The sequence below is a fragment of the Falco rusticolus genome, chromosome 1, assembly GCF_015220075.1.
Source record: "Falco rusticolus isolate bFalRus1 chromosome 1, bFalRus1.pri, whole genome shotgun sequence".
NCBI classification, from domain to species: domain Eukaryota; kingdom Metazoa; phylum Chordata; class Aves; order Falconiformes; family Falconidae; genus Falco; species Falco rusticolus.
In genome coordinates, this window is record NC_051187.1 from 47,231,483 (window position 1) to 47,247,976 (window position 16,494).

Consider the following 16,494-nt stretch of genomic DNA (forward strand, 5'->3'; position numbering starts at 1 on the left):
TTTGTAAATAAGGACTTTCCAGTAAGCTGCAGAATACCAAATAGAAATTCAGGTCATGGAGAGTTTGACACAAATTGAAGACCTCTTTATTTTAAACTATTCATGTCAAGCCCATTAACCAATTCATAATATAGTAGACACAGGGTGTCACTCATTCCTGTTGGGTTGAGTAATTTTAAAATTGGGTATGTTATGTAATAGTGACACATTTTTCAGACAGCTCTTTTCATATGCATTTGAGCTAAATGCCAGCCACACAGGTGTGTGGAACCTCTGCAGGAGAGAGGTATTTTGACAGTCAGTGTCTTCACTTTTTTATTTTTTACAGTTAGTTTTCACACTATAAGAGCACTTGTTTACATAAGTGGGGTAAAGCTTCCAAAAAAGCGTTCAAGACAGTGTTCAATCAGGTTCGAAATTTTGTGAAGCTCTCCCGTTAAGACACTTCTTGCAACAGTTACTTACTCCCCTAATGGGTTATCGAATGTCCATGCACTATTAGATCTCAGCTACAACAAGAACAGCTATTTCAGAAGTCTTAAAAAAGGAAGATACCAAATACCACTTACATTCATTTCAGAAAGTTTATTGCACCAAATGCCGCAAAGAAATAGACCAAAATGATAGTGTACATAAAAAAACTATAAGAAAAAAACTCATGTAGTTTGACATTGGTATTCAGTCATTCCTAAAAAAGCCTATGCTCTCCAAACATGCAATAGCAACACACATTTTTTTTTCTACTATGGAAAACCTGCTATGTACGTCAAATTAGCCCACCTGACCTAAATAAAACAAAATAAAAGTCTAGAGTATATTCAGCAGTTCAGACTCAACTTTGATTTGGGTCCTGTTAACTGAAGTAGAAGTTATACTTGAGGGATAAGCAATCATTTTGTGTAAACTTTATATACAAAAGATCAAAAGATTGGTCTGTCTGAAAAGGGTTTTGACTTGAAGAGTAAAGATGTATATAGTAGGGAGTGGGGAAGATCAATCTGTAACTCCGGAGGATGCCACTAGAAATGTGAATTACAGAATCAATGTTTGTTTCTTTTGGGCAGAAGAAAGGTGTATGTACTAGTTCAGAGAGTACCCACTTAAAATGTTTAGAACTTGGTATTTGGGGGTGGGTGGGTGGGTAAAGAATTCATACAGAATAATACAATTTCGCAGTTCATTCCTCCCCTCTGTATATGAAGGTTTAGTCTTGCCTGAAAAAAGCGTACATTCCTTAAATTGCACTGTGTAAACTGCATTTATGTGGGATTTTGGAAAAGACTGTGCACTCCCACTTAACCAAGAAAGTATGTATTTAAGTTTACAAAAAACTACATAATACTGATAAAAACAACTTTGGAATATTTGAAAATTAAGCTACATTATCAATTTTAAACACATCTGTACATTCATATCACTTTTCATCCTATTAAAATAAAACAGTAACATGCCCTAAAGATGTCTAACAACACATCTGTAAATACTTACTGCCCTGTCATGCCACACTAATTTACACAAACAGCAAGATGCTACCAAAAACAAATTAAAGACTTGGAGTCAAAAAAAGCCCTAGAAGGTGGAATCCTGTTAACTGAGGTAGTACATTTGGTGGAGGGGAAAATACATATTGAACTTTCTTTAGACTAAAGCCTTTTAAAGGTAATAAACAGCTTTCATATTGGATTTTCTTTCCCCCAAACCCAGAACTGTCAGAACTGGATAGTTCATCATGTAATTTCTGAAGAGCAGCAAAATGTTAGAGAAAGCAGCAAGAACTATAAAGTTTTAGCCTGGGCTGAAGAAAATCCAAGTGCTTTTGACCATCAGCTCACACACCACCCATAGGTTAAATTTGATGTCTGGCCAAACAGCAGATTATTAAGATTTTTTTTTTTTTTTAATAGTTCATGTAATAAAATCTGGTGTTACTGATCACTGTGTTAGCTTTGAAATCACTGAATGTTGGCTGACCTTTGACTTTCTTAGTACACTATGATAACAAAAATGTATTTCTACGTTAGCACATATTTCTTTGAAGAATTGTCAAGAGTCTGGGCAGATAAAAGCCCAAGTAACACTTCAAGAAAACTGGAACTGACTTTTAATGAGCTCAGCTACTATTTAAGATTGGTAAGAAATAGAGAAAGTACATGAAGACTTCTATATACACCCAGGGAAGCAGTTTCATAGTCTTATACATGCACGCGCAACATTCTCCATCACAGGGGTAGTTTAGGACTATGTGACTTGCTCTACGGTTCTTACTTAGTCTTAACCTTGTGGAACAGAGAGTGGTATCTGCCAACAGCTAGATGCAGAGGTAAGTTTACTTTCCAGCAGCTAGAAGGATTCACAAACCAAAGACAAGAAAAGTTTGCTTAACTATAAGCAGTAGGAGAAAACCCTGAACCATAGAAAGAATTTAGCCTTTTTAGGCAGACTATTAGGGACAAGTATGAAAATGTGATAAAAGAAACATCTGGAATGTCAGGTCAGAAACACAGCATATAAGAAACAGCTTTAGAAGCGTTGTATCAGAATATTAATTATCCCTCCACTTGGAAACAACCTCTCTTCACAGTAGGTCAGTCTACCTGTTACCCTCAAAAAGCAACACAAGGTTAATCAAGACCCCTATGACATTTAAACAGCTTACAATATGCACATTTCATTATCTCAAATCATTTAAAGTTTACTGTAGAAAAGTCCAAACATCAAGGTAGTAGGAAATAAAAACACTTCTAATAAAAGCATGTGCCTTCAGTGTTAAAAATCTGTAATCACCAACAAGGAGAACTCACAACCGGTGACCAGGAGTTTCTTATTAGAATTCGCTATTCCCAAGCTATTGTGTTGCTAGCAATTTGTTTGCAAGCTGACAGTTTCAGACACCTTATTCATGCTGGCTCACAACAGAACAGTCCAACATTGAGTTTTCCATTTCTTTAAGAATGTTTGTTTTGATCCTTTGTTCTCTCCTCAGTCTGGTCCATAGTTTCACATCCAGCTTAACAGTGCTTTATGCAAAAAAAGTTTGGTTTTACATTCATGTTATCAACCACATGAAAACAGTAAAATACAAAATTTTATTTTCATTTCTAGAAACAGAGAAGGCCAGTATCAGCTAGTGGAGTAGTTTCTGGTCTCAGAGTAGTTAACCTATTAAGGAAAGGCACCCAGATGATAGTTCAAGATTTCTGAAGAATCAAAAAGGGTAACTGCAAACATTCATAGTAATACCAAATATTGGGGTTTGCCCCCTACATTTTGTTTTACTCCAAACAATGGTCCTCTTTTATTCCTACTTAGAGTGACAACTAGTAGCTGGGAAAAGGTGGTAACTAACACTTTTGACTAAAGGTTTGGTGGGGGTTGGTTGTTGCCTTTTATTTCCCCAGTGAGATTGTCTTCAGTTGCTGCCAAGCGCTCGGTGTCGGTGTGCACGGACATGTGCTAACAGCACTGGGATCGTACAAAAGTTTGTCAAACTCTTACTCCTTGGAGATAGCAATACTTGATGACACCAAGACACAGGTTTAGTTCCCAGGACTACAGTCATACAGAAACTCGAGAGTTATTAAAGTTGCATCAGCAACAAATGTAAACTTGTAGCAGAAACTCCATAAGGCTTTCCCACAAAATCCCTATCTCAGAAGTCCATTCCATTCTAGCCATGGGCTCATTTGAATGCCTCCTCATTAAAACAGAAGCAGCCACAGCTTTCTTAACTTCTTGTCCTTAAAGGGAAAAGTCACATCACCTCATACACACCTCTATTCCCACAAAACATTTGGCTGCTGAATCCAGGTTCCTTGTTCTGAGCCCATCACTTCCACTATATAAAATCACACATATGCTCCACAAGAAAAATCATGTCCCATCTAATACACTTGTGTATAGGAATGCTATATACATAGTTTACAGCTCCTCCTCCTTCCCAGTAAAGAAACATGCACCACACCACACTCAAGTGTAGTATTACAAAATCCATTCTAAAATCCATTCTAACCCACTTGTTCTTTTAAACTGTTACTTCATGGTTTTGAGCAGCGTTTTGGATGGCAGCTCCTGGTCTGCCACATAGTGTTAACTTTTGTCCTTTGAGTAATAACAAAATGCAAGATGCAGTCATTTTCTTGATTTAAGTCAGAAGTGAGATTGTATGAAAAACCTGAATGCCTTTTACGTTATGTAAACTGAAGTCCTCCAATAAAACATCCAGATGAAATCAGAATCAGAAGGTGGTAGAACGTACAGTCATCACCTGCTTTCCTCAGCGTTCCCCTTTACCAGTGTTTGGCACCTCTGTTCTTCATTCAACATTCCCGTTCCCTTTATTTTACTTTAAGGGAATGACTATCCTGAGATTTTTTTATAAGAGTATTTGAGCAACATATGGGGAATGAGTACTTGCTATAGCAGCCAACAAAGGCAAGTCATTGGATTCAATCCTAGAAATTAAAAAAAAAAAAAAAAGAGACAGACTTTAAAATATAGTCACCTTCACAAAAGAAGAGAAACAAGAAGATATTTTTCATCCACTTTAAAGAAACTGGAAGTGTCTTGCTATAACTGAGTTCATTGTTTAATTATTATTTATTGCTATTACTGACAACATACCAGTAAGGGTAAGTAAAAGTGTTTGAAACTAGGAAGTATGCTACCATTTAAGCCAAAAGATAGCAGTATTACATTTTGTGGTGTATAATATTTTGTGGTTTAAATAAAAAATTTTATTTATTTGCCCAGCCATAAGTCTTAGCTTGTAGTCTTGCCAGTCTGTAGGCACCAATAAGCTCAGTTTAAGAAAGTACTAAATGTCAGCTTATGGAAAACTGCATTTCGTGTTTTGAATATAACTCAGTTCACCATATAGTAGTGCTTTCTTAGCAAAAATGACCAAAAGCTGTAATTATTAATTATGCAATAACAGTATCAAGAACATCTCTCAAATGCAACAATCAGTTTCCAAACATTTCCAAACATAAAGCTGATCTGAGGCCAGAACACGTGTGTATATGCACACACACACAGAAAAGTGCCTGTTTCAGGGTTTCACTATTTACAACTACATTTCTCAGTATGAAATCTTGGAACAGTTTGGATACAGATAAATTAAGTTTTACCTACAGTGCTAAAAATCATCTTGGGAACCAGAAGTGTTTAGGTTGGAAAAGACCCTTAAGATTATACAGTCCAACTGTTAAAAATGTGTATTTCCTTCTTCCCCCTTCCCCCTCTTCTGCTGTCAGCAGGTGCATCCCTGAAGGTTGTACACCAGTCAAGTACTATTATTAGAAGACAGCTGCCAAACAGGACACCTGCTTTTTGAGAACTCCTTTTTGTTCGAGATACAACTGCACCACCTAACGTTCCAAAAATTCTCAAGTATTTGTTGGGATGAAGTTTTCATTAAGGAGATCAAGACAGAAAGAGTGCATATGAATGCACGGAGAACCTCCTAATGACCAAAATCCAAACTTTCTTCATTCAGAAGATATGAGAATGACAAGTAATTTGTTCTTCCTGTAGAAATGTGCCGCCTCCTGATTTTCAGATGGCTCAGTAGAACCCATTTTTACACTTTATTAAGTACACGAAAGAGGAGAGTGCTGAATATGAAGAAGCAAGCACGTCATTGTGGGAACAAGATGTCAACATTCAGAAACTGCAAAGGAAGATAAACTGCCTCAAGTTTGGCCATTGGTTAAAACAGATACCTGCAATACTCACCCCAATACAATTCCTAGTTCTTTTACATGCACTCTTGTATGTCCTCGCAGATACTCTGAAAGCATTTTGCTTTTGAGATACATCTCTTGTAGTCTATCCTCAAGATGCATTATGCACTGTAAACACAGACCAAAAACCTCAGAACAGCTTTAGCAATCGCATGCAAGTTTTACAGAAATGCAAGCACATCATTTTAGTTTTTATCTTAGCTAGAGCATCTTTCAATCTAAATCTCTGCTCTAAAATCCAGAAGAGGCAGTTTGCTTCGTTACAGCTGTACTAGCAACATCGAACAGCTACACTACTCCCTCGAAGGGGAACCCCCTGGTAGGACTGGGGCATTCCAGCCTTCCTGGGCAGCAAGTTTGTTGCACTTACTGCATGTGCATTTTCCACTCAAGTCAGCCACAGCGTTTCTGCCGACTCTAGATGTTTTAACCAGGTTCAAAGACACCAAAGACATCTTACTACGGATCAAACCAGAATACCTGGATCAAGATGTCTTTGTCAGTACCATTTTTTCTGAAAGACTCAGTTTAGATAATAGCTTCTAAAATTAGTACTCTAGCTCTAGAACTCTCCCATTCAAGAAACTAAGATTCAAGAAGTGGAAGACACCATTATCTTCATCATCATAAAAATTATAGCTCTTTTTTTCCACTGCTTTACTGTATAAGCTAGTTACAAATCCCTTTTAGGCATTTGTTTTTATTAATCCTAGGCACTTCCAGTTTAAAATTGCTTAAGCATTTGACACTGCTTGCCAAAAGGTAATAGTTCAAGTTGAAACACCAGTTTAATCACTCCCCTTTTCTTTCAGCAGCAGCATGCTAGAAATGCAAATTATTTTTAAATATGTCATATGATGCATGGTAATTTCTCATACACCAACTGCAGGAGAGCAGGTGAACCTTTGTTTCAAAGAGAGAGGGTTTATTTTGGGAAGACAAGACCAGTAGGTAGGATGTCTTATCAGGTATTTTGTTCTAGGACAAAAGGTATATTCAATTTGTCATATTCCTTCTTTCCACTGGGATGGCCACTTCAAAAAAAAGTTAAATTAGTTCAGCTCTCCAAACTCCAGGAGATGAAAGCAGGGAGTGCATGTAGAACCTCACATTATCAACTGCACAGTCACCCAGCAGAGACAGCAATTACAAACAGTACCTGCAAACAGCTTCAGGCCATCGCCCAATGTACTTTTTAAGTTGAATGGAAACCATAACTATTAGAAAAAAGATCCTGTGAAACCAGTTTTGCCAATTAAAAAATAATGAGGAAAAAAAGGACAAATGTTTATAGGTAGCCTACCATGTATTTTTCTGATGTTTGGGAGCAAGATGATTTTTAATGATTCTCTGAGCTTATACCGGGTCTTATTCATGGAAGATCAAGAGGCATTTTAAAAAGCATCCAACATAGTACTAGAATAACATCACTGCCACCAGTGAAGGAAAGGCAAAAGCTTTCTGAGAGCAATTTGGATCTATTTGCTTCAGGCAAGTTTTCACTCAAGTTGTTATAACCCTTCTGATTCTAGGCACGAGGGAAACACGATTTTTCCGTTACCGGTAGCCCTAATGCAACAGCTTATGAGCAGCTCTGCAGTGGTTCAGGGCAGCATGCAGCTGATCCACAAAGCAGCAGTTCAATATATCTAAATTCCAGTACTTGTGCTAATATATAATGAATTATTTTTGTAGTTGTGAGGCAGCAAGTAAGGAAGAATGCCACTAGAAGAGATTTCTCTCTAAAAAAAGATTCTTTACTTATTATCTACTCATGAATGCCCATAAAGAAAAGACATTTTCCATAAGCTCGCTACATCGATCCATTTTATGCAAAATGTGCACAGCTTTGGGTTTTTTAATGTTAGCTTCCTCCACAGCTTCTCTCATTGACTAAATGGGGGGTGGCAGTGGTGGTGGTGTAAGTCAAGTCACTTCTAAAAATAGAAGAGTAGCTTAAAATGAGTTTAAAGGTGCAGTTAAAACTTTTGATGTATTGCTGATATGCAGCAGTTGCTATCATCCCTTCCCTCTCACCCTGGCACACTGCAAAGCCCTCTGCGGTATGGCTACCAGTCTGAAGTGCCACAACAAAGACAACACCACTCGCCTTTCATTTGGTCCAAAGTTGGGTTTTGTGGGGTTTTTTACTCATTTTCTCATTTTACTCAATTTACTCATCTGAACAGTAACTGCATGTAAAGAAACGTGCACTCCTAAAGGAAACTTCAAACATGCTGCATTAAGCTCCTCTCTGATCAATATTAGTATTTATGTTTTTGCCAAAATTTAGATCAATAGAATCAGTACAACAACAAAAAAAGTCACACTTCTTCCCCTAGAGTTTAGTGGAACACTTCACTTCCACACACTGATGGCTCTGCTTTAGCAAAGAGCTGTAAAATCCACCAACAGAAGGATCAAAGTATCTCTAACGTTTATGATTGAAAATTTACAAGCTACTAGCACTGTCACTTCAGTGTTCCTTTTTGTGAGAAAAAGGAAATAAAAAAACCGCCTGAAAAACATTCTAGCACCAAACCCCTCCCACACCACACAAAGCATACAGAAATGGCATACACAAACCTCAAGACAACACTGGGAAGAGCACCTCAGCTGCAGAACCAGCTATTCAGTTAAAAAATGCCCACATTTGAAGGTATTACTGTGCAAATGTTAGGATATAATTTTAACTAAAGTTGCCTATTTTCTGATGCTCAAAAGAAAGCAGAGACAACATTTACAACATGTATTTTGCCTAGCACTTGACTTCAAAAACTTAAGTGTATTCGGTATCAATAATTTTATCCAAAACAATGCCAACTAATACTATTTACAGCTGTTACTGTTTAGCTCTATCTTCCTCTTCCATCTGCTAGCGCAGCCATTACACAGGCTTCCTGCAAAGTTTCTCGATGTTTTCTGCTGAAGGACAGACCAATTCTGTTAATTGAGAAAGGGGTGACTCCTGAAAAAAAGCATCCCATCTCCCCTCACCTACAATTCTGTACTAAAAACTATTATAATTACCACTGTTAGACTTGTGGGTAATACTGCTGGTGATTTGCTCTGATGAATTCCACTCCTACCGAGGACAGGGAAGGATGCTGTGGGACAGGGAGTATGCAATACGACAAAGTAACCCCCCCTGCCCCAAGGGTTAGCAGCTTTCAGCCTCCTCCCAGCCATCCTAGGGAGGCAGCAGCACGGCTATCCAAGACACCACTTGCTGACAGGGTTGGCTAAAATATGTCTATAACAAGTAAACACACAAGCACAATGATTTGGGGAGGCGAGATAAGTGGCATCCACTGCATGGGGTGGGAGAGAAAGCCCAAGAACAGAAAGCTGTATGCTAGAAACAGGCTTGGGGAGATAGACGCTTCAACAGCAAACAGAGGAGTGTGGAAATTATACAAACAAAAAAATAAAAGCCAGATTTAAGAGTTCTAACTGTAAACAGACGAAGACCATGCTAAAATTGCCTAAAGAACTTGTTTTGGCCTATGTACTTCGGAATAGTTAACTTTGATCTATTAGATGTAAGTCACAGATGCAACAGGATACTGTTTTAGGACCGTACCATGCATTCTTTTAAGTACGTTGTCCCAGCTCTGCATTATTACAGGCGTTTGTTTATTGGTATAGCAACATGGCATACAAAACTCTGCACTTGCTACCTAAGCTAAACAATTTTCATTAGCTTCAATCTTCAGTAAAGAAATACTTACAAAGTCAGCTGGGATGTTGAGTTTGTAAAGCTGTAAAATAGACTGCAGTAAACTGGATACTTGACTTGAAACCAAAACATCCTTGCCTAGCTTCATATTGTCCATCATCTTCCTCTGGCTTGTAGCTACTTGTACGTTCCATTTATCTGTGTCTGCAATAATGCAGACTGCTTCTGCTATGGGCTCATCTAGCACTGGATGCTGCAACAGATAGAAAATTACAAACATGACGTGGCACTTCCAGATACATTTCTACAATTCAGTTTGAGGTTCCACTTTTATTCACGCTGAAGCAGGGAACAAGAAAGTGATCCAATCAATGTTTTTGTCCACTAGGAAGCCAAAGGCATCTCAAATATTACAAGGAATACCAACTTCAGTGACAGTTTACATGCAGTCACACCGTGTAAGTCTTAACTGCCAATTTGATCAAGGCATTTAATTTTAAGTAGTGCTTCAAAATCACTATTCCAATAATTCTTTTCTCCAGGTATTCCATCTTCCCTGAAAAGGTGAGTTTCTTCCAAAAAGTAGTAATGAAAACTGAAAAGAGTAATAATGATACCGATCCAGTGATGGTGAAAGTATATTTAATGTTTCAGAGATACGTGCGGGACTTCACTATGACAATCGAGGCAGGGTATGCATGAAGAGACAGCATTGCATTAGATCCATCTGATGATGTTTAAAGAAGTTATACACACATCACTGTTTTGGATAGCACATGAACTCATTCCATCAGGATGATTCTTAATTACTTTCAAGGTGTTAATTACTAGATAAACATTTAAAATTGCATACTAAGGTCACACAGTTACTTTAGTGAAAGGTTATAAATGAATTCTATAATTTACAAGTACCTCGAGCAAGAACACAGCACAGTCCTTACCTATAAACAATTACTTTCTGTAGTCAGTCATTTCTGCTACAGTCTAGTGTAACATCAGCCTCCACAAGACTTCATCTCCCTTGCAATGGATGCCACTAAGTGGCAAAATAAGATGTTTCAACTTTCATATCATTTTTGTGAAATCTAGGTAACTCTGTCTGCTATTGTGGCTGAAAAAAGAGAAGCAGTTTGCAGCTTGAAGTTGCCAACAATTTTCCTTGTGTTTGCCTTCGAAGATAAGCCTTAAGAGAGTATGAAAGAAAGCACACACGAGAAGGCAGGAGCAAGTAAATTCTTGCATGAACTGGCTCTGCACACAATGAATTCAGGGCTTACACCTTTCAAGAAGGAACACATGTCAGGTGTGGCTGTTAAGAACAATCACGTAGAACAAAACCTACTCAAAGGACCTGCTTCTGTAGATGTCAGTGATATCACAACTCCTACTGTAACTCAGAACGGTTCTTTAACTCACATGCATTGCATGAAGTAGGTCTGCTAGTAGACACTGCCTAAGTTTCTCATCATTATTTATTCCATGCAGCACTAGATCAGGTATATACGTATGACAGTAACCACCTAGAAGTGATCTTCCAAAATTTTTCACACACTGACTGCTGATTGTACTTGACCTGAAATACAAGAAAGACAAAGCAGGTAAGATTCTTGCTTGACAAACTGCGTTCAGATTTTACCTGAATGCAAAAACTGGTTTATCACCCCTGCTTCTACCGCAAGTAACAATCAACAATTGTACTCAACATACAGTAAACAGGCAACTTTACATGTATTAGAGCTTCTGGTACATATGAGCTCCCTATTCTGCAGCTAACAGATTTGCTGAATTTGAGCTTTCTCCAACGCAGCCAAAGTAGTAAACTCTTTCCACCTACCTTAAGCATCAGCAAGCTCCACATGCACCAGCTGTAAAGCTCAAAAGTCTTCCAACAGGGTGCCCTTATTTATTTCAAATCTGTTTTGATTTGCCAAGTATGTCAAATCTAAACAGTTACCAGTTTAAGCAAAATTTTGCTTGTCCTCAGAAGTTCTGTCTACATTAAACATTGCAGGCGGTTATAAGAGTTTGATCATTCTCTATTAGACATTTGAAGAACACTTTTGTCACAAAGCTTCACTACCTAAATCTGCTCTGTCTTGGTTTCTTTTTGCCAAGCCTGTTTACAAGAACCTAACCACACCAGTGTCTGTTACAGATTGGTTTGCAAGGAATTTAGTCAAGATCCCAGAGGATTTCCCACTTTAAACACTGAAACTTCTCTAAAGTAGTAACAGCTTTTGACTCCATTTAGTTCTAAATTAAACTTCTTTACCTTGGTAAAGGAAGTTCCACTTCTGCAAACTCTTCCAGTCTTTTGCTGACGTTATCGTGATGCACTTCATCAGGGATACAACAATCACCTTCTTCATCGCTGGCTCCAAGAGCACTGTCTGAACTCTCGTTCCTTGGAATGTCCCCTTCAGCTCTGAAGGGGGTTTTCCTTCCAGCATCCCCATAGGGGACATCTTCAGCACCTACTTTAGGGGAATCCTGTTTGATAGCAGAACCTACTTCTATGCAGCCAGGGGAACAGTTCTCCAGATTGCCAGAGCATAAAGTTCTAGTTTCTTTCAGTCTTGGCAATTTTACAGTTTCTACATTATCTGTGGGCAAAACTGGTTCACTAGATACCATGTTCGCTAAGTTTGTTTCAGTTCCTTTACTTTCTGTATGTTGGTTAAGTATACCCTCCTTCCCCTCACGAGGTGGGATTTGTGCGTAACAAACAGTATGTTTACTGAAGTGTATAAAGGCAGCTTCAGAACTTTCCTTTCGATTCTGGGAAGCATCCACAGCCAGATTTGTGGGACTTGAGGCACAATGTATCACCTCTGGATTTTTTTTTAATGCCTTCAGATTTTCTTCCATTTCCCTTCTATGAGTTTCTAAGTCTGACTCTGGTGACGCAGAGCTTCCAATCTGAAAGGTGACCTTTTCCAAGTGTGAACTCCTGTGGCCAGACCTTTCAGGACAAGGTAATGCAGATGACCTACTAGACAACTGCTTTTCCACTCTTCTCTCATTCTGGTTCTTGTTTTTCTTCATATCCATTAAATCCTCCAATTTAGATGGCTCTTCAAAGTGGTAGGATACGATTCCTGTATCAGTGACGGTTCTTTTCCTCCCATCAGCTGCTCCTTTACGGAAACTGCTAGTTAGACAATCAACAGACATTTCAGAGTTCTGACTGGACTTTCCTATTGCTTCCCTCTTTTCTTTTGAGGAGGCTGGGATAGCACGAGTGCTTTCTGGGTCATGTACCCACTCTGCAATACCACTGTTCTTACTTCCATCATTCTTTGGAGGTAGGATTGGAGGCACAAGAGCAGGCTCATTTTTAACAGTGACAACCACATAATCAGACTCCTCTACCTCTCCCTTTTCCAGTGCAGTTGTGATCTTGCTTCCATTTAGCACCTGCTCTCCTTCCCCAGCCTTCTCACTCCATGTCAGCTGATTTTCCTGCAGCTCAGAGCACCGAATGAAATAAGTTAGAACATAGAGCAAGCGCTGCACCAACTCCTTGCGTTTCCCAACAATAACAGTTCGAGTCAATCTAACTGGAGAGCCTATGGCACCGTAGAGATCGCCTATACAGGAAAACAAAAATTTCACATGCTTATGTTTGGTTGCAATAAAAGCTATACCATTTAAATTCAACACATTTTGAAAGAGCATTTACTATGGACATAAATCAGACAGCTAATTTCTTTCACAGTAAGTTCATAAGAATTTAAAACAAAGAATAATAAAACAAGTCCCTTGGCACTTCTTATACCTGGCTTTTGTCCAGAAGGGTTTTGGGAGGGATTAGCTGCCATTGCTCCATTTCTTTCTGTTCAAAGCCACTAAGGTTTTTATTTACACGATGCTTGTAAGATACTATCACTTGGAAATTGACACAACAGGGTGTGAAGAGGAATACAGATCAAGCTAAACTCTGAGGCCAGGTACAGTTTTTTTTCTACTCATGTTCTTTCACATCAAAGTTATTCTGTTTTATTGCAGTCACTTTTTCTGTTAAACACAGGAATTTTCATACAGATAAAATCCGAATTAGATTTTTCAGGATTACGTTATGAAAAGAAGCAAAAAAGGATTCAATATTAGCTTAATAAATAAGGTTCTGAAAAAGAGAGGCATGTAAGTACCTTACGTGCAAGGCACGTGTACTTCTGTGTACTTGGAATCAACCTTGCTAACATGGCAGGGGATGGCGGAGAACTAGAAAATATATTCACTACTTAAAATACAACCGTAATATGCAAGGTAGGTACTACAACAATCTGAATCCCCGCCAGGAACTGCTTATTTGCTAGCTCATTCATCATGAAGAACCGCTTTTTGAACAGAACTAATGCCATACATATCCTACTTTCAACATATTTGTTTGCGAGAGTGGTAACTATCTTCCAGCTGCCTATAATCCTCCATCAGCTGAAGGGTTTCTACTCCAGAAGTCCTGGGAGAAGTAAGCGTAGATAGATAGCCAGTATAGGAACATTCACACGCTCTGTCAAATCAAGATGGGTTAACTCAAGAAATGTCAATTACCAGCCTAACTTAACCCAGCTGTCTTCACCTAACATCCATTAGAAGCACCCACTAAATTATCTCTGCCTAACCAAACTGTGGCAGACAACACCAGCAGATGGGGGACAACCACCAAAAGCTCAATTTTCTTTAGCCACTGTAAGTGTTCACCTTGAAAGCAGGCTTCCCTGCCTTGAGGCTTCACCAGCTACCTGTTAACCTACCAGACTGCTTTAGATGCCAAGTCTTTGCTCGGCTGCTCAAATGTTCTGGACCAAGTTTGCTACCAGGATTTTGTTTTAGACCTCAAGAAGCAACACTAAATTAAAGTCAGGATCAGACCTCCAAGAAGGTTTTTACTAAGGGCAAGGGGACCGCTGGTTTCAACATGAGCAGACTAAAACAGGACACACCCACGAACAAAACAACACATTTATGTTCTGTATGTCAGAGGAGGCTGGGCATAAAAGGAATAAGGCTCCTGACTCCATTCCTGCAAAACAAGGATCAATGAGACAGTAATTCCACTGCTCTCACTGTCTCCCCTGCCAAGATCTGCCATCTCCCACGATGCCAGTGATGCGCTGCAGAGGCTGCTGTGTGGTAGCATCAACACCCTTGCAACTAGCCCCAGAGCCTAACATGCCAGCAAATTCATTCCTCAGTGACGGAAAATGGGCTTGCAACTACTACGCTGGAATTAACCTCAATGCCCGCTGGGCCACAAGGACTAGCAATTTGGAAAGGAAATGGGAAGATCTCTCTTTACTTTTGAGTTGAGCACAGTTGCTATGGAAATCAGATTCAGACTTCATGTTCATTTGCACAATTGACTTTATATAAATCCACTATTAATAAGACAGCACAAAAAGTCAAAATTGTGGTCTTCAAAACATGCTAATGACTACTGTTAAGACCATTAGATTGAAGCTGATGTTTAAGAGACAGCATTATGTCTTCCTGACAGTAGTACTTACAGTTATATCAGTATGTAATTCTAATTGATACATAATGTGCAATGAAAACATAGGTCTGAAGGTGGAGAGACAGGTACGTCAAAATCACTTCTGTGATAAAAAGTAATTCCCATTTTATATTCCCCGCCCCCCATCTTTTTAAAGAGGGAAACCAGCAGAGGGCAACATCTCACTTTCATTACTAGTTACTGCGAACACCTAATAATGGCTTTGGGGCTTTGTAAGAACAAGACAAAACTAGAAAGCATTTTGAGTTCAGGCACCCAGACCTTGGCTAGGCCAATGCTGGTAGCAACATACGGCCTGGGAAGGCGAGAAGAGAAACAGATTCTTGACTAGTCACCAGTGGTGACTCCTGGGAGCGACCACAAGAACTACTGCTGACACTACGCCTCCAGCCCAGCTGGTTTTTATAACCCCAGGCCTGGCTCCATCCTCAATGCCCTGAGCAAGCTTGCATTTTCCCCTCCGAGCCTAATCCACTACTCCTTTGCATAACATTTTAAAAGACATCCTGAAACAGGAAACACTCCTACTACAACTACACGGCCATTGTTTCGCATCAGTTTCACAAAGACTGCTGAGAACAACAAACATAACAATTAGCAAGAAACACAACTAGTAGCATGGTGTAAAAACATTGCTTTAGTGTGCATGTATGTTACTTTACATGGCAATACAGTGTATCAGTTAAGGCCAATCTGATGTCAGACTCACAGCTGCTGCCAAGAGGAGGAGGAATTTTCAAGAATTTACCACTGGCAGCGTTATTCTCCCAGCTCTCACTCACCTACTCCTTCGACAGGAAGTTATTTAATCCCCTGTATCAAGATAACTTAAAAGCTGTAAGATATTTGTCAGAGAACAGCCTGAGGAGCTGGGCATAGAATGAAAATTTGGCCCAAGCCCACTCACATAACTGTGCATGAATGGAAGTGCCAGACTTCTACTCTGTTGCCCTGGTGTCTGTCCTAGCTCTGTGAGAAAGGTAAAAGGAGACAGCCAAGGCAGTTGCAACTACAAAGGGCCTCCAGGGCTCAGAGAACCCCCCTCAATCCAGTCTGTTCCCCTCTTGTATTTCCTAAACTGCTTAGATCACACACAGCACTTGCACAGGCTCAGTACTTCTATACCAAGTTATTTAATCAGACAGTTTAACAGAGGAGAACAACAAGGCATCAAGGAAAAAAGCAGAGTACTCGGGCTATGCAAACAGGCCTCTGAACACTCCATTTAAGCAGGCCCAGACACCTGTTGGTAGCTCTGCACAGCTGGCAGCAAGGTACATCAGCAAATGTGATCTGGATCACAAGCAGCTCTTGGGTAAGAGGAGTGGGTGCAGGAAGGTGCCCGTTATAGAGAAATCTGAAGCTTCTCATTTCCTACTGACCAAGCTGTGCCCAGAGAGGGTTGTATGGATGGGATTTTGCCAGCATGTTCACAGACTGTGATGTACGCTTCTCAGAGAAGGCCTTTATGGGAGGATGGTCAACCGGCATTACTGTTGGGACCCAAGCCAGATGATATGTCAGCACTGCTGTTAACAAAGCAGCAAAGAACCTAG

At 39.5% G+C, this 16,494-nt stretch overlaps 1 protein-coding gene across 4 annotated transcripts in view; it reads right to left on the reverse strand.

Annotated features, from left to right (window-relative positions):
• Positions 1-570: 570 nt before the first annotated feature.
• FNIP2 (folliculin interacting protein 2) overlaps positions 571-16,494 on the reverse strand; it is a 52,361-nt gene continuing 36,437 nt past the window's right edge. For all 4 annotated transcript variants that reach the window (XM_037377773.1, XM_037377758.1, XM_037377766.1 and 1 more), the window contains 6 exons: positions 16,321-16,490; positions 11,693-13,010; positions 10,837-10,993; positions 9,473-9,673; positions 5,734-5,849; positions 571-4,451 (listed from right to left, as the gene is read on the reverse strand). In XM_037377773.1, coding sequence (XP_037233670.1) covers positions 4,373-4,451; positions 5,734-5,849; positions 9,473-9,673; positions 10,837-10,993; positions 11,693-13,010; positions 16,321-16,490 — 2,041 coding nt within the window. In that variant the 3' untranslated portion in view covers positions 571-4,372. The remainder of the gene's footprint in view (positions 4,452-5,733; positions 5,850-9,472; positions 9,674-10,836; positions 10,994-11,692; positions 13,011-16,320; positions 16,491-16,494) is intronic.